Below are 27,518 nucleotides of genomic sequence, written 5' to 3' on the forward strand. Positions count from 1 at the left end.
CCGAGCGCCTGCGGCCGCCCGGTGCCGGCAGAGCGAGGCAGGCCGCAGCCGCGGCCTCTGGAGTGGTGGGGGCGGCCCGGGACAGCCCAGCCTCCCTGGCCCGGGCTCCCCGGCGCCCCCGAGGCGGCCCAGCCTCCCCGGCCGGGGCTCCCCGCCGCCCCGCGCAGGCTGCGCAGCCCGAGCTGGCGCTGAGGGGGCGCGGAGAGAAGGCGGGAGCTGTTGAGGGCCGTCAGACCGACCCAGGCACCTGCTACCTCTCCGTTAGTGCCGGCCCCGCCGTAGAACGACCCGCTGCCAGCAGCCCCGCCTGCCCGCGGCAGGGCTCTCCGCGGCGGGGCTGGGGCGGTACGGAGGTCCCGCCGCGGCCCGGTAGGGGGCGCCGCAGGCGGAGGCCGCGCACTGTGCGGCGAGAGCGGCGCTCCGGAGCCGGCGCGGCCTGCGGCGGGAGCGGGGCCGGGAGGCCGCGGCGGGAGAAGGAAGGGAGGGGAACGACGCGACGCGACGGGCCGGGGCCGGGGCTGCGCGACCATGGAGATCGGCACCGAGATCAGCCGCAAGATCCGGGTGAGAGAGAAGCAGCCGGGTCGCTCGCTCCCCGCCCGCGGCTGGGCCTGACCCTGCTGGTGGCGGGCGGGCCCGGCCGGTGGCTGAGGCGCCGGGCTCCCCGGGCCTCCCCTCGGACGTGGGGGTGCCGCGGGGCCTGCACCGCCCAGCGCCTCCCCCGGGCGGGAGCGAGCGGCAGGACGAACCCTCGGCCGGGCCGGGGCTTCCCGGAGCTGCCGGCGGCGCGCGGCCTTCGGCCTCGGGGCTCCCCGGGGAGGGCACGGACAGGAGAGCCGTTGTTTTGGGAAGCGGGGCCCGGCCCTGCCGTACCGCGGGGGCAGCGGCCGCCTCTGCCCCGCAGCTGGAGCCGTCGCCCTGCAGTGGCCGCCCGCGGCGCGGGCCCTTGCGCCGGGGCTGCCGGCGGGAGCAGCCGCAGCCGGCCGTGCCGCCGTAAGCGCCCGGTACCGCCAGAGCTGGTCGGCGGCCCCGCTCGGCGGTCGCAGGCTGAACATCCTGGCAGGCTCTTTTTCCTTGCTGAGCCGGGGACTAGCTTTTATCAAACCATCCGGGATTCGTTTTCTTTGCCTCTTATGAGCCCGGATGGTCCCTGCTGAGACAGGGACAGCTGGGACTTGAAGGTTGTCTGGTGGCACCAGGGGCTGGTGTAGAGAAATTGTGGCAGAGGGTGAGATTCCTGGCGGTTCTCGTTATTCTGCTGTCAGCCCCCCACTCTTACAGAATTTATGTCATGAGCAGTGGAGAATAGAAGTAACGTGTTAAACCGTCATATTCGAACAGTTAATGAGGAGAACGTTGCTAAGCCTCACACTGTTTTGCAGTTAGAAATACTTCGTTGCTCCATTCATCCCTTAAATGCTATTTCATTATTTTTTTTAGGGTGCTATAAAAGGAAAGTTGCAGGAGCTGGGGGCTTATGTTGGTAAGTTTTATCACGTGTCTAGCAATCTTGTTTAGGTTCGTGGTTGTTAGGAAATAACCAACTAGTTAATGGAACAGCATATTTACTTATCATTACTCGTGTTACTGCATACGGCCTTAAGCATGAGATGAATTCTCTGAAGTGCTGGACTAGCATGAAAGAAAAAAGACTTACTTCACAAGATATGTATAGTCTAAGCCTAAGAGGGGGCAGTGCGGGGTCATCGATGTGTGAAGAACTAAAATGAAATAACTAAGAAGGCTAACAGTCTCCCCTTTCAAGGAGAAGTGGGGGCAAGGGATTTGAAAATAAAACAAACAGTGATGTGTCTGTGAATATTTAAGGAACTTTCTTTGAAGCACAAGGAGAAATATTATGTAAAGCAAGATCCTTGCAAATATAACAGCAGTTACCCCTGACCACTCTGAGATGGAGTCAGTCTTTCTTAGGCATCTTTTCAACAGCCTTTTGAATTCAGGGTGAGACATTTGTCAATATTAGGAGAAAGGATATTGTAAGACAGAGATAGGCTGACTGACTGTTTTAGGAGGTGGAAAGCCCATGTCAGAAAGAAGCAAGTAGGATAAATCTGCAAAATATAAGAGCTTGACTGTTAAGGGGAAGACTAAGAGCTACATTAAGCTGATGTTGATAAAACATCCTAATCTGTTGATGAAACAGATTTGATAAATCAAAGTGATGTTGATAAAGCAAGTGAATCTTAGAGGCATGGTAGGAATTTATTTTGGATTATGAGGAAAGAGATATGAGCTATGTGAATATTTGTGTTTGGTTTGGTTATTTTTCCTCCTGAATCCCGGATTAAATGGATGCTGCATTTAAAAGCAGCTGTTTTTTACAGTGGTAAAAGTTGGTAACTTAACACAGTGTTCTGTTGGAAGCAGAATATTTCAGTCCGCAACTGCCTTGTTGTCTGTAGATTCTTGTATTTCAGGTGAAGGAAAGGAATTGGGAGCTTAGTTCAGAGATCCCATGAGTCGCAGGACCAAGTTCAAAGTTTGTAGTTTGATCTTGAATTAATCTTCTTTCCTATTTAAAGGGGGCCATTGTATTTATAGAATCAAAATGTACTGACTCTGTAGAAGGAAGTTACCTATGAGCTTGTGTTCTGAACTCAGCAGGTGCTGAGGAACTGGTTTTAGAATTTTTTCATTGTAAGGTCATTTTTTTCACCATCTCAAAAGTTGGCCTTTGTAGTAACTCGTTGATTTTCTACTGTCATTCCAGGTTTCAATTTCTTGGTCCTTGATTCTTTGCCTTCTTTTTCCTGCGTTTCTGAAAAAAGTCTTTCTTATCACTAATACCAAGATGCTGGTAGAATACTAGTAATCTTTGATCCCAGCTATGGCTGATTATTCTTTCTCTGTTTTCCTTTTCTTTCTCTTCCCTGTATTCAGAAGGCAGTTCCCAAGACCAGCATACAATGTCTGCACTTCTATCTTGTGCAATGTGTAGCTTACGTTAAAAAAAAAAACACCACACCAAAAAAAGTTAGGATTTAGGCTAGGAATGTGTTATGTTGGAACACTTGAGTAGTGATAGTGGAGCACAGGTGCAGTGTATGAATGTTATTTCTGTAGTCTAGGGTACAGGTGAATTGTTTACAGGGTGCATAGACTTAGAAGAAAGGCAATTCCTTTCATTAGTATTTCTATTTACAAATTTTAATTTTTTAGGTCTTTTTATTGTTCTGTACAAACTTAACTTGGTGAAATGAATACAGCTATATTAGTGCCTGTGTTCAAAATCACAATTTGAAGTGTATTTCCCAACTATCTTCACTTACTATTGTTATGTTCATGTGGTATTGGAGAGCATGAGGTGTTTGATTAAACTAAATTGACATATGTGCTCAAGAAGCATAGCTAATGCCCCTGAGCAGCAAAGGCACCATGCAGTCCTTCAGAGTAGATCAGAGCTAGGCCAAAGTAAAAAGCCAAATACCAAACTCGTCAGACCCTTAATGTTTTAATGTCAGAATCTGAGCACCTTCCCATCCGTTCTGATGAGTAGTCGTACCCTGTGTGAGCGGTCCAGCCGGGAGTGGATTTCTTACTGTGTATGAAATTGCATACGTTACGGAGTTAAGAGAATCGGAGTCTTAGGGTTGCTGAGTTTTTGTTTTTTAAAGGCCTGATATTCGTTGTTTTTGTAGATGGAAAATCTGACGTTAATACACTACTGATTTGTTTAATGCACAAATCGGCGATATTTATCTGTTTGGTCTGTGCAACTAAAGGAAATTTGACAAGGATAAGGTGCTATATTTGGCAATATTTGATGTGATGAAAATTGCAGATGATTGTTAGTGTTCAAGTAAAAGGATATAGACAGCAGAGAGGCTTTCTTTTGTCCTTTTTGTGTTTCATTTACTCACTTTTTAAATACTTTGATCTTGTCTTCAGTTTATGCTCTTGTGACCTCACTCATAGCTGAAACTTGTATTGAACCTCAGAGGAAATGGAAGTCTTGTTAATTTCCTTACCTAATCCTCTGGCTGCAGAGTCTTTATATTAAAACTGGAAAAAAAAATCTGGTTACATGTTTAAGGATGTTTGCAATGTCTTTTATGATTTGTTGTACTTCAAAACAACTTATTTCTCTTCCTGTTTAGATGAAGAGCTCCCTGATTATATTATGGTTATGGTGGCCAATAAGAAGAGTCAAGAGCAGATGACAGAAGACCTTTCCCTTTTCCTTGGAAACAATACTGTCAGGTTTACTGTCTGGTACGTTTGTAAGTTACTTGTGACACTTCTTACCAGTAACGACGGATGCTTTCTATAAGTGAAACCTGAGAATTTAAGAAGTTACTTATCTTCCCATTGTGTAATTCACATTAATCAAAACTTTTACGTTGAAGGTCTAATAAGTAAATTATTTTTACTCTGTCAACAGTTAGGCTATTGCAGTGATAATTAAGTGGCAAAGGACTGAAGGGCTTATAAGCCTGGCTCATAAGTCCAGTGAAATTTTTGAATGAAGGTAAGCAAGTGCCATATGTTGACTTAAAAAAAAGCCCACTGTGAGCATGATTGTGTTATTCACTGTAGTTAGATGTAAAATAGTTCATCAAAGACAAAATTCCTTGCTTTTATGCTAATAGTGCTTCGGATGGCTGTTGTGCTTGGGAATTACTATATCAGGACAGATGAGCAGTGGGTCTAATTCTGTGTACCGTCTTTGACATGGCTTAGCACCAAAAGCTTAGGTATTCCCACCTCTTAGGCTGTTTATTTCCCAGAATTATTGTCAGCAGGACAAATTAGCAACAGATGAACTCTTTGCTAAACTCCTGACAGTGTGGATTAATTTATGCTATGCTGCATGACAGTCTTAGCCATTATATTTCTCATGCATTTTCTAATACTGAATTTGGCTCACAGTGTAAACCTGTAATTAACTCCATGTTTCAGAGCATCCAAACAAATATTTCACTCCAGAGATTTTTCTTGCTTTCAGAGTTTTGTGTTTTTTCAAGTTAATCTTATTTTTGTGTCTCTAACCTAATACAGTTTTAAGGAATGTTAGTTTGTTTTGTATAGATTAGAGAAATACTAAATTTTTCTGCTTTTTCAGTTTTCTTCCTTTGAAATGTTCATAATGACTGATTACATTCTTTGCCAGTATTTCTTCTGTGTGATTAGTCAAGTTCTCCTTTATTTAGTTAGGAGCTTTTATGCTATTAAATCACAGACAGGAACATTTTAGAAGTTGGGTGTGTAAAGAAACCATAAACATTGACAAAAAGTGAAAATTAGTTCCAGCTATTACAATTCACTATATTAACTATTTGAACTGATGGATTTTCATGTGACTGTTACTTGTGTGGGTATAATTTGAGTTTGCTTTCAAAGTTTTCCATTTTTTCCCAGCATTTGTCAAAAATATAAGAAATGAGTGCAGTTAAGCATGCACCCCTTTTTAAAAAAGTTCACAGGCATCTGTGTTCTTTGTTCCCTCTTGTGGACTGCCTAGGCAAGACTCTTGGGTTTCACTGTATCAGTAAGCCATGCAGTTGTCTTTCTCTGGGAATCAGACAAATCAGTGAGGTCTGCAAACTGATGAGGGTAACTCCAGTACTAGGGTTTTGGCTGAATCCTGAAATACAGTAAGAAATAATGCTGTAATATGTAGCAGAAGAAGCTTTTCTGGCTTTGTAAATGAAACTAGAACTCTATTGAACAAAAATAATAAAGGTGTAGAGAAAGCAAATTTCAGCAGGGAAGAGTAGTCAAGAATATATATATTTTTAAATATATGTATTTAGAGCTGGATATCGACTACATGTAGATATTATACCTCCTGCTGGTTTTGACACCTGCTTAAATTCCAACTGTAATGAGTCTTTTATTATCAATTCAGTATCCACATTTGCTTATAAATACAAATTCAATTTCGGAGTGCTTTATCAGGTTACAAAGTAGGTATTGGTTAAACGAATGATGGAAAAGAAGACAAGATGAAACCTATGCAATAAGCTGTAAGAGCATTGGTAGAAAAAAGTTCAGTAGCATTGTAGTTGGGAGTTTTACATGCTTTTATTTCTTTTAAAGGTGACCAAGAATGTTTACATTCTTAAGCATTGGGTCTGTGCCTAAATACAATACTCAACGAGTTCTGCCTTCCTTGGTTTGCCTCTGTAGCTGGTAATTTGGGGTCATCTAGCAAAAGGTTCACAGCAATTCTGTGCAGACCCAGCAATCCTGCTGGTTCGCCAACGCTTCTTACTCTGAACCAAGTGTCAGGTCACAGTTATCTTGAGGTCAGTGTGAAAACTGATAGGCATCAGCAGAGCTCAGCTGGCGAAACTTTTGAGAGTGTTCTAGTGAAAACTCACAAGGAGGTTTGAGAAGCTGTCATTATACTCACATGCAGTCTGTCTTTTCCCAGTTTTCAATGTTTTTGTTCCTTAACTCCTTTGTAATACTCAGTCTAAATTACGGAGGTGCCCATGACCGGGTTTGAATTCCAAGTGGGAGATGCATTTAAGTGTTGGGATTTTTTTCTTCCTTTTTTTCTTTTTTCCTTCTTTTCACTGTAATATGTGTTTCTTTTTAAACAGCATTATTTTATAGCCTTTTGATTTTCTGCATTGCTTCAGCTTGGTGCCTTTTCACAGGTAAACAGCAAATTCGGCACTTTGCTGAAATGTTTTTACTCGCTAACATATCTCAGAGAATACTGTTGGTATACACAAAGCGTGCTGGAAGAATCCTGAGTATGTTAAGTGCTGTGAATTTTATATTCTTTAGGTTTGTATTTACAATTATGTTTAACTTTGCTGTGTAAATAAAGTTTGATATATGAAGTCAAATTTTCAGCTATACTTCAGGCTTCTAACTTCAGTTTTTTGAATCACTCCTTTTGAAGACACTTAACTCCCACTATTGATTGTAGTGAAACAGTGGAAAATACTGGCTTTAATTATGTCAACCAACTAAATGCTAAAAGTAGATGATGTGATGAATACCCTACCTGCATATATGAAGATGCGCTGGAGGCAAGATACTTAAAGCCTCCCTTTTGAGGTTTAGTCAGTTGGTGGAAAGTGAAGTTTTATGTAAATGAGATGCTTGTTACAGGGCGGGAAGGGCAGTTAGTTTCTGAAAGATTATTATTCTGAATGTAAGATAAATTTCTTCTATGTCTCCTTTTTTTCTCTTTTGCTTCCTTCCCTGTCCCCCATCTATTTCAGGCTCCATGGGGTTTTGGATAAGCTGCGGTCTGTGACTACTGGTACGTAAGAAAGTTAATTTTCAGTGAAAGTAGGTTTCTTTTCTGTGTAGTGTTGCGTTTCTAATGAGTTTAAAAAAAGATCTTAGCTGACTGTTTTGTTAGTTTTCAATCTATATGGTCTTTTGGGTCCTGGCTCTTTAGAAAATTGCTTTATATTTTGAGATAAAGAATTCATTTCTGACTCCAGAATTTATTTCTGGATGTTTCTTGCTGATGTTTTCAGCTGAAACAGCTTTCAGCTTTTTGCGTTTTCAGATCTGCACAACTTTGAAACTTTGCACAACTAAGAAACTTTGTAGTTTCTTAGCTACATGTACTGAAAAACCTGTATTGCTGTGCTTTGATGTAAAAATGAAAGGTACCTGTCTCCACAGAACCCACTAGTGCAAAATCTTCAGAATCTAATGTCTTTGAGAGCAACCTTCCTTCCAGCAAAAGCAGTTCATGTGTGAGTGATGAGAGGAGGCATGAGGATATCTTGCCACCTCTTGCAGTTTCCAGCACTCGGACTGAAAGAAATGACTCGAGAGTTTCAACGAGCTCACAGGAGCAAAGGAACACTGCTTCACGGTAAAGCTTCTGGTTACTTGCTAACACATGTTCAGACATTAGTAGTTGTGTGACTGTAGTGGTCATTCTGAAGCGCACAGATACTTGGAAAGGTCAAAGTAGTTACGAAGGGTAAAGCACTGCTACAATTTGTAGCACAGAAACCATTAAATCAGTTCCGTTTCTTTAAGCAACAGATGGGCTTAGATTAATTAAGCAAACTAAAAACAGCTATCAGTGTGTTAGATTTGTATAAACGATAATACCTTAATGATTCTTCCCTGCTGGTTTTGTTTAAAAGACAGTTCTCATTTTCCAGAACTGTATTTGCAGATGAGCTAATAGCTGGCAATTTCTTATTTTATCAGGCAGTCTTGTGAAGATGGTTCTGCATCCCGCTTAACGTCTACAGTCAAGCCTTTGAGGGAATTGTCACCTTCTGAAGCTGTAATTGACATTAAACCTGAACCAGATGATCTAATTGATGAAGACCTAAACTTCGTGCAGGAGAATCCTTTGTCACGGAGGAAACCTATTGTAACTGTAACTTATGGTTCTTCTCGTCCTTCCACTGAAATCTACCGACCGCCAGCTAGCAGGAGTGCAGATGCCAGTATACATGTGCACAGATTGTCACAGCAGGGCAACTTACAGGGGAGCCGGCAGTTAGACACACAAAGCTGCAGGTCTTTGGAAACAGGCCAGCTGTGCAATCCAGAAGCGTTTGGCAGCTTAGCAGAGAGTTACAGACCCACCTCCAAACTTAGTGCTGATAAAGTAGGCAGTGAGGTTAGTACGGTCTGAACTATTGCAAGATTTTACACTTGCTAGGAACCTAAATTGCTACGTACATTTCCAGTAAAATTTTGACCTCAGAGAAGTCAAAGGACGTCTGTCACTGATAGCAGTCGTTTTGGGATTTCATTCTCTGGGTCCCCTGATAAAAAAAGCTTGCGTAGTTTAGCATCATCACCTGACAGGTTGCTGCATCTCAGAGTTAATTAGTTTGTACATCTTCATGCCATATTGAGCTGGACTAATGGGTTAGCACATTGTTATGGTGCACGTGATGAATCAGAAGTAATAGCCTTGATCTCTAGATCATTGGAAGGGCGTGACCTTCCATAAGCGCCGTGTAAATCTCCAGCTTTACACGGTTCTGTAAATCTGTGTTTTTTGGATGCTGTTTATTCATACCTATGCTAAATATAGATTAGTCTTTAAAGCCTGGATATATTGTTTATTAGGATTTTTTAATTATTATTATTAATTATTTAGAACCATGGCATTTAAGAACTTTTTGGGATGGGTATTGTGCAAGGACAAACTAAAAGGTGATTTCTGCCCTGCATACTTCGGAGGCCAGACTAAGCCAGGCAGGGTGATAGCCCTAGCTGATAGCTTTAAGACTATCCATATGAATCAGTTAAGAGCCCTTTGCGAGAGGAATGAAGATTGTTATGGCTGCTAATGTTGTAATGCAGCAGGACTTTTACATACCTTGTATTCCAAGTGCGTCAGTGTTTGTTACTGCTTGTATAGTTCTCTGTTTTTGCTATGACTTAGTTGTGTATAAAGGACAGTGAATTTTGTTTTGAAATCTAGAATGCTTTATGAAAATGTGTGCTGATTTTTTTGTTTTTTAAGATGGGGAAGTGAGCATGAGAATATAGTGAGAAATAGTGATTTGTTTAAGGCCGTACATGTCATTGATGAATGACAGTCACATCTCTCCATGGAAATGTTAGAAAAAGGTCTTGTGGCAATCTTCTGTTACTATTTCATGAATAATGTCCAGAAGAGGGCTTTTTCAGGAATGTTTCTTAGAACTGTGGACCTTTAATATATTCTACCTTCTCTTAGACAAGCTCTTGTGCTTTGGGAAGTTTTACCTTTAAGAAGGTCATTTCTGTAGGTATGGCATTCTTTGCTGCATGAATCTTCTGTATCGGTGTAGTCCAGGTCTGTCCCTTAGGGTATTTCTTTCTCCTTAGAGGACACAGGAACACTTAAAGGGTACTGTGTACAAACCTGGCCTCCGGATGCCTCAATGTGCTCCTCTGTAGGTCAGTGCTGAGTGATGGTTCCTCGAGGAATTACTGATGTGCGCTTCCTCCTATGCTTTCAGGCAGCCTGGCATTTAAATTTGTCACTATCACATGCACTGTGGTGGTGGTGGTGAATGGCTGCGTCAGAACAGGGACCTAGCACTGCCTAAACTGGACCAGCCTGGCTCTGCATAGCTACTAGTGTCGTTTGGAATACGTCACCTTGCTAGAAATTAATCCTTACACTAATCTGAAATTAGAGTTAATACAGAGGAGAAAGTAATGCATACTGATTTCACTTTATCAGACTTTCAACAGGTGCATCTTGAAGGGTAGTATGAATTACTTTGCAAAACCCTGCTTTTTCTGTAGATGTTGGATAAATTGTCTGTACTTCAGGCTTTTTTCTTCTCCTTTTCTAAACGCTATTTACAGTTACGATTTTAATGAGATGTTTCAGTGTAAATATGCCTGAATTTCATCTTCCCTAGTGCTGTCACTTGTTCTGCAGACAGCACAGTAGCCCTAGACTCATGCAACTTGAATGGAATTTCTCCATCTTCTGGCTATAGGTAGAATTGCGATATTTTCTTTGCTGGCTTATTAATACATGTTTTATGCTAAATGAATTGTTTTGGCTGCTCTGTTTGTTGTAGGAAGAAAGCTCCAGGAAGAGACGGTTGCCTGTTGTAAGCTCAGTAGTCAAAGTGAAAAAGTTCTGTAATGATGGGGAAGATGAGGAGGAGGAGGAAGACTACGGATTGCGAACAGGAGGCATCTCCAGCAGTGTGTCTGTACCTGCAAAGCCAGAAAGAAGGTACTTAAGATCTCAGTGATTCTGTATGGTTTCCAGAATGAATTTAATGAACAAAAACTTTGGAAGTGGAAGTTGGGGAAAACTGCCGTTTTGAAAATTGACTGATGAAATTCAGTAAGCCGTTTTTATTTTTTTTTGTACTATCTCACAGCTCTGTGGGTGAGATGACTATTTACACCACTTTGTTTCCTCTGATTTTGTAACCTGTTTTATTATTGTGCATAAGCTGCAACGGAATGTGAAATTTTACATTATTTGGGAAAAGTTTACTGGCAAAAGAACATTAATGTTGGCATGTTTCAGTCTATTTTTCTGGTAATTTAATGTGGTAAATGTAGTAAAATAATTTTCCAGGAGTTTTAGTTGCTTTGTTCTTATTTCAGGAATAGTTTTCAAACCAATGAGCATTTGTTCTTTAAGGTGGTTTTAACTTTTCAAAAGACTTGAGAGGTTTTTCCCTTTTTATTTTTCCTGCTCCCTAATTCTGTGTGAATGTTAGGTGTCAGCCAAAGTGCGTCAGTGGTTTGTATCTGATTTTCAACAATAAGAGGAAGAACATTTAAACTATGGAAGAGATGGTTCTGCTCATCTACAGTGCTAACTTGTATAAAATGTGTTTCAAGCTAGTAGACTTTGCTGAATTTATCTTCAGCACCACAGCACATTTATCTCATTTAAACTTCCTTATTGTTGATGTTCAAAGACAAACAGAAAGCTTTTCTTGTAACTAATGTTTTTGATAGAGTCAGTTGTCATCTGGATCTTAATCCCGGGGGCAGCGTAGCAACAGGCTTGTGAGGGGCAGAGGTGGGAGGAAATGAATGGCAGAGTTTGTGCCTTTCAGGTGCAGCATGGTTTTAGAGCAACTTAAGCGGAGAGGTGAAATCACACCTCTGGACTTCCCTTTTTTGAGAGTATTTTGTGGATCCCTGTCCACCAGGGAATAGATTAGAGAATAGAAGGAAAACAAATACAAATAAAGTAATTTTAGATGACGATTTTTTTCTATCAGTATTATGCATAACTGCATTAAATCTGTTGAAATACCTGTGTTTAACATGGATACAGTTCCTGCTGCAATTTATGTACAAATAATTTTTTTTTTATCTCCTTTAGACCTTCATTGCCACCTTCAAAACAGGCCAATAAGAATTTAATACTAAAAGCAATCTCCGAAGCGCAGGAATCGGTTACAAAAACAACCAATTATTCCACTGGTAATTAGCATTATTTTGTTTGTGCTAAGCTCTAATATTTCCACGCCCTATTTTACAAATCCAAGGTAAAGATAGCACTTAGAGATAAAACAGAATGTTAAATAGCTCATGTCAGTGACACACATAAGGGATTTTCCGTGTCCATTAATCTTCAGTGATGAATTATGAAAGCCTAAACAAGAGAGGAAAGATTTGTTTAAAATATATTAATCAAGCTAACAAGTCTGTAAAGTGTGTAGAGACAAAATGGAAGTGCCAGAAGTTTTCTGAAGTTAATAGTTGCCAAGGAGAAAGTGTTAGCTATTAGGCAGGTTGTTTGATCTAAATGGTTGCTCTTTTTTTCCCTTTCTGCACGGTCTTCCTTCCTTCTGAGAGAGGAGGTGAATAAAGCCAAACAGCAAAAAATCAAAATGCATTGGATATAGGTAATCGAAGTGCAGAATAACTAGCAATATACCAATTGATATATCAGTGCATATTGTCTTTAAACAGCGAGGCTGCAATTTTAGTTCAGTGGTTTTAGGTATTGAATTGCAGTTGATACAGCAACTGAGCCATTGCCTGTGCGTAGGCATTCAGTTCTCTTAGCTAGCAGAGACTTCTGCTGAAAAAGGGCAAATCCAGCTGTTATCTCATGTGCTTTCATTTCATTGGGTGGTAATAAACCTAGCGTTGTCAGCAGGAAGCACTGCACATTGCCAGGGAAGGAACATTCACTAAGCTATCTGAACCGTCACTTTATGCCATCTGGAGCAAGACTGAAAGACTCTTGCCTGCTCTCTCTGAAAACCTGCAAACTAACTGTAAGAAACATGTATCTTCTGTTTACATTAACATAGTTACAAAATGGTCTTCATGAGCTTATTCCCTGTTTTCTTGTTATTACTTGTATTTTCAAGGTTGTACAAGTGCTGATAAGTAGATCTAAAGGTCTGAGATGTCCGTGGAATTTTCAGTGTTCAGAGGCTCTTGAATTGGAGATGTCCATGCATGTTAGAAGTGGGATATAGAGTGAGCTGGTTTTAAAACAGAATAAATTGTATGGATGACTAATAAAGATCATTGCCAAACTTAGAATTGAAGAAAAATTAACTAGGAATAGTTCTAGTAAATTATTGAATTGCTTGACTACTTACAAAATATATTTAATATAGTAAATTAATTTCTAAATGAAAATGATGCTTCTTCATTAATACGTGGAAAAAGCAGTAACACAGGGAACAGTACTTTGAGGTGATGTAGGAAGCTCTTTCGTGTGTCCATAGCAATATGGCAGGAAATACAACATAGCCAGAAAATACTAAAGTTAATTAAAACTATTGTTTTTTAATAGTGGTGATCTTGTAGTTTGGCTTACCAACATGAGAATATTTCAGTGGAGACACCAAAAAGCACCACTTTTTTTTAATACAGAGGTGATTTGTGAATTTTATCTGAACTATCATGCAGGTTCTTCCTCTTCAGAGGTAATCTCTCATGTATTTTTTTAAAGTATTTTGAATGGAATATGGAAATAAGCTAATTTGAAATACATAGGTAAAACAAAATGGTGAGATTGTAAATGATAAATCCAGTACTGAGTGGTACCTTTTAGTTGCATGTGTCAGAAGTTGTTGGGTGCAGATGTGATATTTAGCCAAGGGAAGACTACGCTTAGCTTTTCACAACTAGTTATGATGGTCTTAGCAGAAGCCAAGTAAAGAAGTCAACCTGTTGTCCTGCTACCCCCAAATCATGCTACAACTACCTGAAAGGAGGTTGTAGCGATGTGGGGGTTGGTCTCTTCCCAAGTAAGAAGTAATAGGATGAGAGGAAACAGCCTCAAGTTGCTCCAGGGGAGGTTTAGATTTGGTATTAGGAAAAATTTCTTCACTGAAAGGGTTGTCAAACATTGGAACAGGCTGCCCAGGGAAGCGGTGGAGTCACCATTCCTGGAGGTATTTAAAAGACGTGTAGACTTGGCACTTAGAGACATGGTTTAGTGGTGGACTTGATAGCGTTAGGTTTTGGACTCAGTGATCTTAAAGGTCTTTTCCACCCTAAATGATGCTATGATTCTCCTGTCATTGAGTTTTATATTCTAGTTGCAAGCACCTTAGCACAGGGTAGCTGGCACTGTGTGAAAAGTACATGTTGATAATCCGTGATTATTTATAACAGAGGTGATATGAAAAGATATTTCAATACCATACAAAAGGACCAAATCAATTATGTGTAGAAGTTGAGGAATGATGTCACCCTAATCCTTCTCCTGCTGTTTTGTCTTACAAGTAAGTGTTCTGAGGATGCACAGGGTGCGCCCCTCATAGGGTGCTCTACGCACATGCATGAATGTGCTTTCACACTAAAAATTTTACAGGTAGCTAAAGATGATTTTTATGGAGACAGATGCTTGGGATTTTGTGTGTGTGTGTGTGTAGGAATTTCTTGGAGTTGTTTTAGCACCGTATGTAAAAATAATGCTGTTGTATGATCAGGTTGTCCATAAATAATTTACCATTGTCTCTTTATTTAAAGTTCCACAGAAACAGACTGTTCCAGTTGCACCAAGAACTCGAATTAGCCCAGAAGAATCTCAGTTAGAAGTAATCCATGTGCAAAACAGACTGCCTGCTCTGAGTTCTCAGCTTCAAGTAGAAGAGCCAAAGGAGCAGACAGCTGAAGGTATTCAAGGTCATCTGATAATGTTCTTTAAAAATTTATACCAGGGGATGTCATTTTACCACAGGCTGAGCAGAGAAGAGAAATGCTTTTAATTTTTAAGTCAGCATCAAAAGTTGCATGTGGAAATGCCCTGAAAACCTGAAACTTTCTAAAGCATGGCTGTTAGATAGATACATACACACACTCCCCCCACCCCCACTCCCCACACCCCCCTAGTGAAATGGTCAGTAAGCAAAGGTACAGCATTCTGGCATATCACTAAAGAATAATTTTGCATAAGCAAATTTATCCATTTATATTGGGATAACTTCCCTTTCCCCCATCCTTTGCATTTTTTTTGTTAGTATCTTGTAGGAGTAATTCTGTCACTAAGCTTGTGTTAGTTAAGATACTCTACATTTGGAATTATTTTGCAGCATATGAAGTATTAAAGGGTTTTTTCCTGACATACTGTGACCACACAAATAGTTCTAATGTATTTTTTTTGTGTGTAAATATTGGAGTACTATATTTGCTGTTACAGGACAGGTGATACCAGGATAACTGTGTGAACAGTAAGCTTTATTTTTACTTCTGTAAAGGCAATCAAACTGTCTTTCCAGCATGGTTTCATTACAAAGAAAGAAATGTGTGTTTGTGTTAATTACAAGGAATCATAGAAATAAGACAGTGGAAAAACACTTCTGTAAGAAGAAGTTAGTTTACTCTTGCTAAGTGTTTAGTTATTTAGATTGTTGAGTAAAATGTGGTTCGAGTAAGGTCTTTGATACATCAGCTCACAGTCGTTAGGGAATGGTAAACATTTGTCATTAAAAAAAATATATTTTTTGAGTCTCATGTAGGTGTATTTGGAATCTTTCTGCCAATATAAAATAGTCGAAATTGTGAAGTACGTAAGAATTTGAATTAATATACAGAAAATATTTATGCAAAATATTTTTTCTCTTTTGCCATTGAAGTGGAAATGACAGCTTGCTTCGGAAACCTACAGAAAGCAAAATAAATTTTTTCAAACCATAAGGCAGATGTAGGAGAGTGCTACTCTGACTTGTTTCAACATTTTTAAGAAGAGCATAAAGTAGTCCCTTGTAGTTAGCAGCTTTCCTGTGTGGGTGTTCTCTGAATAATCAACATGTCTACAAATGAGGAGGAAGAACTTGGGCTGTGTGAGTTGCCATGCCCATAGACCTAGCTTGTACTGAGCAGTGATGATGGGAAAGAGTAGAGCCTTTCAGTATTTAGCTATTGCTATACCATCTGGCTGGAGAAAACTTGTTACTGTTTCTGAAACAATGAGAGAGGGGTTCATAACAACGAGAATGGCTTCTTTTGGTTAGAAGTGTGGAGGTTTTTGTTGTTTCTTCTTAATCAAAGGAATTGGAAGGGTATGCTTCAGGTCTTTAATCCATAGTTTCATTTTGACGTCCAGTAAAATATGCTTCTAATTACTGGGATTTTTAGGAGCTGAACAGAAGGAGCTCTCTTCTCGGCTCCAGATGGACCCTGTGATTGAAGATCCCTTGCAAGTGACTCAAGGTTAAGTCTTGTGATCTTTTATTCCGTAATAAAAAATGGCTAGTGTTCAAATTGAGCACTACTGGTCAGTGAATGTTAAAATATAACTTCCTTTTCAACTAATTATACTGATTTCTAGTATTTTCTAGTTTCTACGTTTCTAAGGAAGAAAAGTGTTACATCAGTAGGTATTCAAAGCCTAAGAGATTTTGAGGGTGTGTGGACCCCCTTCAATGCTGGTTCAGCACAGCTATTGCAGTAACAAAGTTTCCTGGTCTGGCCTAATATGGCCTATGGCTCCTGTTGATCCACTTCTGTGGGCTAAGCAAGGAAGTAAAAATGTTTTCTGGAAGCTACTAGTAAGAAATTAAAACAAAAGAAAATTAGCTTATTGGCCATTTAAATTGATATTAAAAATATGCTATAAGTTAAGAGTACAACTAAACCTGTGGTTTTTTTTTTCTATGTAATTTTTCTCCCAATTCAGATTACTATGATGCAGAATCTATGGTCCATACAGATACTAGGTCATTTATCCTGAAGAAGCCCAAGTTATCAGAGGAAATAGTGCCGCAGAATCAGCAATTGGGAAAGAGGGCTACAGAGGCAGTACGAGTACTCTCAGGACGTCTAATACAGACACGGTAAAAAGTTATTACTTTTAGGACTGTTATTGGTCAGAATGCTTGTTTGTGGTTTAGATGGAATCATTCAGTCATACTTGTGCTTTGTCAGTCCAGTCAGGATCTGTTGACACCATGGAGAATGGACTGACATTGAATAGCAGAGGAAAAAAAGCAGGGGCAAAAAACCTCCCAAAAATCCTTCTAAATGGAAAATAATTCCCACAGTCAACTAGCGTGAGCATGTCTGATTTGCAAGAAAGAAGAAGGAGGAACTGAAAAGTACCGCTCTTTTTGTCATAGCTGTTCTGATTTCTGAAAGCTTAGTTAAGTAATAATGTTGCATAAATTGCCTTTAGTTTTACACCTGTCCCACCCTGAGATGACATCCCTTAAGAAATGTCTTTTAACCAACATTAAGTATAGCGGATCCTGAGCTCCCAGTGTTGGGGGGAAACCAGCACGTTCTGCGTGCAGGTAGCTCAGTACCTGCAAGCCAACAAATGGTGAAGTGGCATGTGGGACAAGTGGTTTAAGGTTCCTCGCTGATGAGTTTGGCCAAGAGAAGCTTAAAGTTCATGTCAGGTTCAAATGATGTGTGGTGGGTGTTTTTCCAATTTCCCAAAGGAACAATGGCCAGCGCACAGTCATTTTCTTAACTTGTTAAAGGCCTTGATGGTTCCTGCTACCAAATAGTTTTACATGTCTTACCTGTTAGAGTTAAAAACCACTCCAAACAATGTGATGTACTTTATTGCTGTGGGCTGTCGTGTTTGAGAAACTGCTAATGTTTCCTTTCCGTGAGCGGCTTTAAACAGATTGTGTTCATTAATACAACCAACAATGAACAAACTGAAAAGGATAACCTTGCAACATCACAGTTGAAAACTGTGACTGTGCTACAGGAGAGTGGTACATTTTTGCATATGAATAGAAGAGTTTTTGAGTGCTTGAACTTGAAAGTTCTAGCTAGTGATATTTTAATGTGTTGTTTTTCTCTCTTCTTAAAGGCATTCTACACTGTAGTTGCTTTTAGCCTAATTTCATAGAGAAGCAGAGTTTATACTATCACTGTCAAAGTAAGAACTCTATAGTGTCTTTCCAAATATTTAGAATCACAGGCCATTCAGGAGATCCCTTGGGTGAAATGCGTGGGAGAGCGGAAGAGTAGAGAAAACGTGTGCATGCCCTGTTCTTATACTGCCTCTTTTATCCACGTTGACTCCTGTCAGATACGGGATAATCTAGACTGATCTTTCGATCAGGCTGAGCGTCAAAGTTCTTAGGGTCAGTATTTCAATTTTCTGTTACTAGCCCTAAAAACTTTTACACCCACTGTTTCATAATGCACTGCTCGGTATTTTTGAGGGGACAGCTGTGTTTTGTGTTAAAAGGTTTGTCGTTCCAAGAATGGTATTTGCCCGCATTTTTTGCCTCAAAACTGTAAATTCCTCAAAAGATTAATCACTTTCCTTTATTTAACTGTATCTGTAAATGAACTTTAGGCGCTCTCAGTTGAGCAGAATGCAACAAACTGAAATGTGCCTGCCAAATTCTCTGTTGTACACGATTGAAAGCTGTGTTTCTTTTTAGTGCTTCAGAGAATAGAAGGCAAACTGTTCATTGGAGTATATTAGCAGTAGTATTAAAGGAAGGTTTGTTACTGTATGACTCTCCATAGATTAGCTTGTACTACTTCTAGCTACTAGTGCAGCTCACTTTTACTCAAACCGCTGGAGTCATAAAATCTACTTTTCCCTACGTTTCTTTGTTAGAGACCAGCTTGCACAGCCAGAGAAACCTGCTAGTCCCAAGTTCATCGTGACACTGGATGGTGTGCCCAGCCCACCAGGATACCTTTCTGATCAAGAAGAGGAAGATATGTGTATAACAGAAGGATTAAAGCCAGTTACCCAAAATACGTGTGCCGTCAAAGGATTAAAAGGCCTTCGAGCACAGCAGATGCAAATTGTAACCAGGCAGCTAGAGAGCTGTGATGGTAATGACGCTTACCAGCAGGACCCAACATCCATGTGGTGGTTTGATGGTGGATAGAACTCTCAGATATAGCGTTCTTGAGAAATCAAAGGGATGGTGTTTATTCTTCAAATTAGAATGTTCTTTAGGCAAATAAAATGTGATAGTTCATCTTGATGAACTAGAGCAATACAGCACACGGGTAGTTCTCCACACATTTCAGTATCGGCGAATTTTTTTTTTCTTTTGAAAATATAGTTGTATCTACATTTGCAGAAATCTGCGCTTCTCGTTGACCCATTGTCATTTGTCCCCATGCTGATGGACAGGAGATTTTATGATGAATGTTTTGCTGTGGCAAACTTCAAAAAAATACGCCATTTGGTATTAATGTTTCTGTCTCGAATTGTGATATTGAAAGGAGCCTGTTAAGTATAGGGTGTAGGTAGGGTCCAGTTGCTAGAGTCTCTGAAAGTACAACTTAAAACAGTGTGTGATTTTACTTGAACGTTGTATGTTCAGGATACCTTTTGACTAACGTGGGAAATAGCTTGCTGAAGCCTATGTTTGAATTGTTTAGAATGCTGAATCGGTGGTGAAAAATATAGAGGATATTGTTTTGCCATAGACCTGTTGAATACTTGCCCTAAGGTCATGCTTGGATTAATTTTTTTTGGTTTTCTTACGAAAAGACCTTTATTTTCCATAGCAGCAGGACATCCAAATTTTCTGAACTAAGTAATTGGATGCTATACAGAGAACTGAAATTTCATGGATCCAGCTGTAAATGTGTAATTCCGTTAGGAGAGAACCACAGGGGAAAAGCAAAGATCTTTAAGATCCGGGTCCTTTCAGTCCCACTGGCTTCAGAAGTACTACTCATATCAGGCAGGCTTAAGGAAGAAAGGAACGTTATATATCCATTGGCATGTTTTTACTACTACAATGAGATATATGTTAGAGTACTACCCTGTGCTTTTACTAGCATAGTCGCTTTTATAGCCCTTACTGAAGCTTTGGTACAGGAGACTGTTGCTGATGTAGTTACACCTCTGCTAGGGATTCTTATTTGATGAGCTACGTTAGCCAGCAGTAGCTCGGCTGTGACTGAAGCTCACGAAGGATCAGGTTGGTGTGGAAGCGATTTGTATAAGCAGAGCGGTTTCACGATGGGGTGGCATTATTTGGCTTGGGCGTGTTGCAAGGAGAAGGCGTAAACAAGGCTGAGGGTGGAATGAAGCTGGAGCAAGTGTGCCACTAGTGAGGTTAAAGAGGCAAGTCTAGCAGTCCTGGAGAGCTTTGAAAAGCCAAAGGTTTAGGCAGGTTTGGGAAAATAAGACAGCGGCGAAGGGTATATGCTTAATTGCCTGAATTTGCAGAATGAGGTTTCGGATAAAATGTTAAATAGGAGAAGGTGAAAGTCCCGCGTTCCCATAAGCCTAGTGAAGGTGTATTAAATGTTTCAGCTTGGAATTTCTTAAAATACTTCTTGGAGTCTGGGTTCAGGGAACTGAAGTGAATGTGGTATCTGTCCGAGCAATTACGTGAAAGTGGTTCTTTTTCCGTGTGTGTGCCCGTACTGATAGATCATACTTAATTAGTGTAAAAGTCGATTCTTTTACTTTACCTCTTGAAATAGTTTTCTAGAGCCAAAAATATCTTGGAGAAAGGGAGCATAGCTATTGTTAACACATGGCTCAGCAGAACAGTCGTAACTGAGGTTCAGTTGACGAATCTTTGTCTCATCTGATCAAGATGTTTGACTTTCACACCTCAATTTGGATTTGTGAAGAAAACTAATTTATTTTGCTTGTAAACGGTGATAAAAGATCAATCTTGCACTAACAAGCAGCATCAGTCCAATACTGTGACTTCATTCGCTTTGTAGTTTTGGAAATTTTCTTGAGATAATATGATCGTACGTAAATTGTTACTGTCATGACTTTTTTGATTAATAGAGGCTTACTAAGAATTGTGTTGAAAGGAGAGAGAGAATAGGGAATATTGTGAATTTCAGTTGTGCTATATTGTGTACGCCAAATTGCATACAGAGTCATAAAGGTCCCAGCTTGGTTTTTTTACTTTTTTCTTTCCTTCTTAGTGGATATGGAGCAGTTAAATGTGCTGCAAAAACAGGAGAAAGTGCTTGAGCGCTGCAAGTACTGGCCTGCCTGTAAAAATGGAGATGAATGTGTGTACCATCACCCCACACTACCTTGCAAGTGAGTAGTGCAAAGCCTGACCTGTTGTTTTTTATGCTGGTGCTACAGATTTCCCTTCTGTCAGTAAATATCCCAAGGCAGTAGAAGCCTGTTAGGGTAAGGATCGCAGCTACATTATCACACTGTAGCTTCTTCTGTTTTCCTCCCATCTACCGTGTGTCAGAACACAGCGATGTTTTCAAGAAGCAGAGTCACAGCTGCAGTCACCTAGAAGAAAGCTTAGTTTAGCATACAGGCTGGTGGTTTTGTGTTGCTTAGAGATGTGAGAATTGGCGTCTCCTTAAAACAAGAGGCAGTCTTCTGCTAGCTGTCAAAACGCTTTTGAACGTGTTAGGGTGGCATTTCATGGTAGTGTAGTAACGTTTTGTTTGAAAGCAAAGGCTAACTCTTCAGTGTGGGCCATACCTTTGCCTTCTCTTCCACACGCATCAACAGTCTAGAAAAATCATTTGTGTTTTGAGATACATGTTACCAGAGTGGGTAGCTTCATGTACTCGGCCGTTTACATTTTCTTTTAAAATCCGACATAACTAAATTCAAAATAACACTTCAGTAAATGAACCCCAGTACTTAGTGCTGTGCCCCTCTGTGCAAAGGTGTGAATTCACAGTGCCTTTGTGGCTCTGCACCGCGGCTGCACGCTCAGAATAACACAGCTTGCAGCAAGTAGCTTGCTACCACGCTCCGCTGAGCGTGAGGCAGTTCAGTTATTTACTGCCTGTAAAGAGTGTCCACAGGGAAAAGGAATATGGGTCTGTTCATTTACAGCTAGTACACTACCCCGCATGCCCTGCTTTGGAAGTGACAAACACGCATGCGCAAGCCCTGTTGTAGCTCTGGCTTTCTGTGATGTTCTGGCTTTCGTGTGCAACAGCTGCTCAGGGATTTTGCTCCAAGTGTGGGCTTATGACTCAATTTCTTTTCCCTCAGAGTTTTTCCTAACTGCAAATTTGCCGATAAGTGCTTGTTCATCCATCCAAACTGTAAATACGATGCAAAGTGCACTAAGCCAGACTGTCCTTACACTCACGCCAGTCGACGAACCCCCCATCCACCTCCTAAACCAGGTGAGCACCTTTTGCTTCTCTGAACTTTAAATGAAAGTGCTGAAGGGAAAACAGTGTATGCAGAAGCAGAAACTGACAGTGGTGAAAAAATAATTTTTTCCATGATGTGACTTAATTTTCTTTTAACTCTTAAAGCTAGATGAAGAAGAAGAATAATCCAGTGTTACTGCAAAAAATGTTAGCAGAAAAAATCCCTGAACACTGTTATGAGGCCGTATGAAACCTGTGCAAGGCCAAAGCACTGGCACAAGCGGCCCCTTCTTCTGGAGGGATTAGCCAGCAGTGCAGTTTTACTCAAATTTCTTTCTTAAATTGGATACATGTTTTACCAAGACCTTGTGACACAAATTAAAAACACAGGCTTCTGCCTGTGTATGAACATTTTTTTTCTTTAAGGACGCTGTAGGAGTTAACTTTCTGTAATGCTGAGATGACTTTCAGGGATGAAGTTACCCAGTGAAGGCAGGAGCTGTGTCTGGATTAGGGTTTGGTATTCCTGAGCCTTTGAACAGTGCCAGGGTGGAGGGCCTTCACTCCACTGAAGGCGTGATCTTTAGGAAGTGGTTTAGCCCTTAGTCATAGTCCAATGCGGTTTTGTTACTTTGCCAGGAGGCAGAGTACAATGTGCTTATCTCCTGTATCATTTCCCGCAGCTCCCACGTATTCCTGGAAAGTGCACTGCCTGCGCTTTTCAGGCTGGTTAGCTGAAGCTCTAACAGGCTTGCTGGTGTCTAAATTTAACATGGGAGTGTCTCTGCCGACCAGAATCTCTGCGTAATTTATTGGAAACATTGCCGTGACCGTGGCACTTTCTGTCCTGAAACGGTGAAGAACGGAGACTAATGGTCTTGTTCTACCCCAGGATGAGATCCACTGTGATGTGCGCTGTGATATGCCTCCCATGTTCCTTGCAGAACTGTGGTGCATTATAAAACGTAGTTTCTCGCAGAAGGCTCGATAAAACAAAGCTTCTGCGGTTTATTCTGATCCAGGCTCACTTCCTGTTCTTTTCCTTTCTCCTGTTAGCACCGCTACCCACACCGTCTGTATCTTCCAGTAGTCCGCTGTGCAAGTTTTTTCCTGCTTGTAAGAAAATGGAATGTCCATTTTACCACCCAAAAGTAAGAATTATTTCCTAACTCTTCCCTTCCTTTCTAGAAAGATACTTGAAATATGTTACTTGGGGTCAGGAAATGTCACTCGCATTTCATGCTTTTTGCTTTTACTTCCCACATTCTCACTTTAGCTCAGAAACAGAATATGCAAAAGCAGTAACTTAAAGAATTTGGAGAATTTTAAAACAGTCTTTCTACCAGATGCTCCTGGGGAGTTTCAGACAGGCAGCCGGCCACAGCACTTGTCAGAAATCTGCCCAGCCGGGACGCTGGGGGCAGAGGAGGAGGAGGGCACCTTGTAGCCTTGTCGGTGTTTAACCAGCACAAGCCTATGTGGAGGGAATATGTTCCAGGCTCTTGACCCTTCCTTCAGGTGTGCTGCAAGATACAAGAACTTCAGAGAGTGCCCAGTTGCCCTGGAGTATATTAACGTGATTTATATAGTACGAGGGTTTATAACTGGGGTGATTCTGTTCTATAGAACTGTGTCCCCACCTGTTCTCACGCCAGTACGTTTAGGGCTTTTTCAAGCCCTAAGAATGCTGAAATGTGCTGGGGCCCCAGGACTGTTCACAGGTAGCGTTAGCCAGATGCTCTGGCTTTGTCTCAGCTAACGCTGTGTCACGCTAACTTGTACAAACAGAGCAACTGAAACTAAACTCTGTAAGCCCTTAAAAGCAAAGGAACTTCCACCTGTCAGTGCAGCGGCAGTTTTGGAGCATCTAACTCCAATTAATACTTTTGGAGAAGGATTTCCCTCTGTCATTGCGTTGAACAGATACACTGGTCGTAGCTGTGGATCCAACTGGCTGTCAGTGAGATATGTCTTACAGCGACACAAATTTGCACGTACCACTCTAGCTTAGCTTGTTCAGGCGTTCCACCAGCTTCGCGTAGCCGCTTCTGAACCGCTTTTCTCTTTAGCACTGCAGATTCAACACCCAGTGTACGCGACCAGACTGCACTTTCTACCATCCAACGATTGCTGTACCTCCACGCCATGCCTTGAAATGGACTCGAACTCAAACCAGGTGCGATACTTGTTTTTACATTTTATTTTTCCTGGTTTACGTCACAAATGGAACTTTATTTGCAGGAGTAACGTGTGTGTGAGATGACCGATGAAGATTGCATGAGGAAAGAGACCTGTTGCAGGCATCTTTCTTTAAAAGAGAACTCTGAACTGTTTGGTTGTGGTAGTATAAACATGAACTCCTGTGATGCAACACTGCAAGACAAGAGCCCCGCAGCTAGGGTATGGCCAAGTCCCCAGAATCCTGACTCAATGTGTTGTGTTTACTGAGCTTCACTTGAATAAAGCTGGAAATCCATCAGCTCTTCTTTACTGTTGTTTTGTCTGGCGTCCAAGCTGCCTCTGCCACAAAATGTGCAGATGTTTCTCGGAGTGTTTCTGGCAGAAGAGCTCGCTCCTGGCACCCACCCACGCTCTCACAAATGGGTAGCGAACTTCCCAAAGCACAGTCATTGGTCTGCCGTAAAGGTGGTCACAGCATTCGAGCCTTTCACTCCAGCTAACCTCATCTGCAGAGGTCTTAATCATTACAGGGGTAGTTGCACATCAGTTCTCGAATCACCTTTACAGAGTGGTGGGGTTGTTACTGAGGTGAATTGTTTTTCTCTTTCCCCTCAGTGAATGATGATGAGCCAACCTGGGACTGAACTTTGCCTCCTCTGGACAGTAGCGGAAAAGAAGATGAACCACCAGGGGCACAGGATGTTAGAAAAATTCATGCATTTTGAACTTTTAATATACATTGTTTTCATAAAATGAGGTTGATTGCATACTTGAAATGTCTCTAATTTTCCAAGTTTGTAAGTTTGAGCAATTTTACATTTTTTTTACACTGTAAGAAGAAAATGTCCGTGTAAGAAAAGAAGTTTTACTTTAAATTCCATTAAAAACTTTCAAAGCACGTGCAGTGTTCTATTTGGGTAATGGTGCTTGTGTAAGATTAGGTGTGGTGAAGAAGTATGTGTATCATCAGAAGGTCTTAGAAAGCTTCTGCCTGCATCTGGACCATACTAGGAGAGTTCTATTGTTCAGCAAATGTTTGGTACAACATGTACAACCGACCCGATGTCTGGCAAACAGGGACTGAACTCTGCCCCCACTTACGGGGGAGAAGAGTGCGAATGGTTTGTCTTTGGGGCATTTCTTGCATGTTACTGCACCCCTGACCCTTTCTCAAACAGAAAAAACGGAAGACCAGGGGAGCAAAAATACTTCATAAACAAGAACAACGAATGGTATTGTGCTCCGTTTAAAAAGCCCACAAGATTAAATACCCCTTCACTTGAAAGCAAATGCTTTCAGATGTCTCCGTTTACACCACGAAGACAGAAAGTGCCCCTCTCGGACTCACCTTCTGAAGAATTGTTTAACTCCAGGCCAGCTGAGCTGGGCGCACTTTGTAATTATCTCATTTGAGAAAATTCCTGGGACCTGCACTGCAAAACAGAATCCCAGGAGGTGACTGTAAACACATATAAGTGGTATTATAATGATGAAAAGTGTTGAGCAGTAACATAAATGCAGTTTTTTATTAAATATCTTTTGGGGAACTACATTGTCACAAAAATATACAAAAGAATTTCTTTTTACAGATATTTACATTCAGTATCAGAAAACAATGGTAGCTACATATTTTAAACTTAAATTTGACAAATATAGTCTTGAACTCTGCAACTCAACACTCCAGGAAAGTATTTTTTAAACTTTTTTTTTTTAAATAAAGTACTCAAAGTTCATATTCAAATTTAAAAAAATCTTAATGCAAAATTCTGACATTATATATATTATATATATACTTTAAATAAACATACAACATTGTTACAGGGTTTAGATGTTCATGGTGGAAGCTAAAATGGAATACACCGAAAACCATGATCCTTATTACAGTAATACATGACCACACCTTCGCACTAGTTTAAAATACCTTTTTTTTTCTTTTTTTTTTTTTCTTCCTGTTAAAGCAAGAGGGATTATCTGACACACGCCATAATGAAACACCACAATCTGAACAGACAACTGGATTTTAAGCTTAAAGAACTACAGTAAAATATTTTCCTAAGATGACCTGACGGGCGGGGAGGAGGCGCGGATGGGCTCTGGCGTTGGACGGCGCAAGGCTGAAATGGGCTTCCAGATGAGAGACTGCAAATTACGATATTTCTCTGTAGCATTTTACCAGGCCCTCATCAGCTGTCTTTGCGAAACGGCTGCCGCCATGCAGCTCTGTTCCTTTTCCGTGGAGGATGAGGAGATACAGTTTGGAAGGGCAGCAGGAAGCCAGTAGCACCTCCATTGCTGAATGTCAACACCTTTCATGTTTTATGAACCTACTGTACATTGTTTAGCATAAGGCAAGCTGCTGATTTTTCTCCACTAAAAATGGTGAATAAACTGAGCCACAAAGCTAGACGTGTACGGTTTTTTAAAGGGAATAGCTCTAATGCTTTTACTCGGATTGTTCTATCATTTGAAGTTATTGTGGTCTTGAGTGTACTCTTATGTGAAATTTTACGTGAAAAATGCATTAACTTTTTCACAAATTAGTAATGCAGCTTTTTCATTACTTAATATAATATGCTGTATACCCATAACTGAACTAAAAAGCATAAATGAAGCTTATAATTACCAGATACTGCTTTAAAAAAAAAAAGCGAGGCTATTTTGCACCTAAAACCACAACACAATGCCAAGTAGTAGCATGTAAAGGAAAAATAGACCAGAAATGTGGGAAGTACTACCCAACAGCACCAACGTTTCACAAAAGTACAGAAACCATTTTTTCCCATGCAATTTGTGCCTGTGCTCATGCTTGGCATTTCTTCAGAAAGCGTATGTATTTAACTCCCACGGAGTGCAGTGCGTGCCCTGGCTGCGATGGCTGTTTGAAAAAAAAATCACACAGTTGCGGAACATGCACAGTTCCACGGCTGAGCAGAGCCTAGTCAGATTTTAAGTTAGGTGCTGGAAAAAGGTATGTAACCACTTTGCTTCTTGGGAAGAACAAATACCCTACTTTTTACCTGCTGGGCATGGCAAGATCCACCGCTTCTCCCCACCCCCCACCCCCAAGAATTTGCAACTAAGTTATCAGGAAATTAATTTTCAGCAACATAATGCTCTGTACTGGCCTTGTATTGCAAGTCACTGTAGGAAGAGTAAAGCTGTGGTTAAAGGTGGCTGACCTCTCACAGCCACTGCATTTGGAAAAATATTTAGGGGTTGGGAGTGGAAGAGCAGCTCTTCCTGTGGGACAAGAAAAGAAGAGAAAAAAAAGGAGAAAAGAATACCAGCAAAAGCTAATGAATGAGTAATTGGCAGATATTATATGAAAAGCTTCCCCCACCCCCCAGAAGGCCTATAATCCTCCAGAGGACTGGAACTAAATACCCCTACCACCTCCCTTTCTCACAACCCACCAATGCAATACT

General features: G+C 40.9%; 1 protein-coding gene across 7 annotated transcripts; it reads left to right on the forward strand.

Annotated features, from left to right (window-relative positions):
* Nucleotides 1-413: 413 nt before the first annotated feature.
* Nucleotides 414-24,991, forward strand: ZC3H14 (zinc finger CCCH-type containing 14). 7 transcript variants are annotated; one of them, XM_075103676.1, is made up of 17 exons: nt 414-564; nt 1,441-1,483; nt 4,119-4,233; nt 7,203-7,243; nt 7,618-7,813; nt 8,161-8,581; nt 10,497-10,657; nt 11,774-11,874; nt 14,392-14,547; nt 16,000-16,074; nt 16,541-16,697; nt 18,452-18,675; nt 20,755-20,875; nt 21,806-21,942; nt 22,969-23,063; nt 23,982-24,088; nt 24,709-24,991. In XM_075103676.1, exons 1-17 carry the CDS (start codon nt 529-531, stop codon nt 24,713-24,715), a joined length of 2,193 nt encoding a protein of 730 aa, XP_074959777.1. In that variant the 5' UTR covers nt 414-528; the 3' UTR covers nt 24,716-24,991. The 7 variants fall into 7 exon arrangements, with proteins under 7 accessions (XP_074959777.1, XP_074959780.1, XP_074959782.1 ...); XM_075103679.1 differs by having other exon boundaries at nt 14,392-14,538; XM_075103681.1 differs by having other exon boundaries at nt 8,161-8,335.
* Nucleotides 24,992-27,518: the final 2,527 nt, after the last annotated feature.

Source organism: Phalacrocorax aristotelis, chromosome 9, assembly GCF_949628215.1.
Source record: "Phalacrocorax aristotelis chromosome 9, bGulAri2.1, whole genome shotgun sequence".
Classification (NCBI taxonomy): domain Eukaryota; kingdom Metazoa; phylum Chordata; class Aves; order Suliformes; family Phalacrocoracidae; genus Phalacrocorax; species Phalacrocorax aristotelis.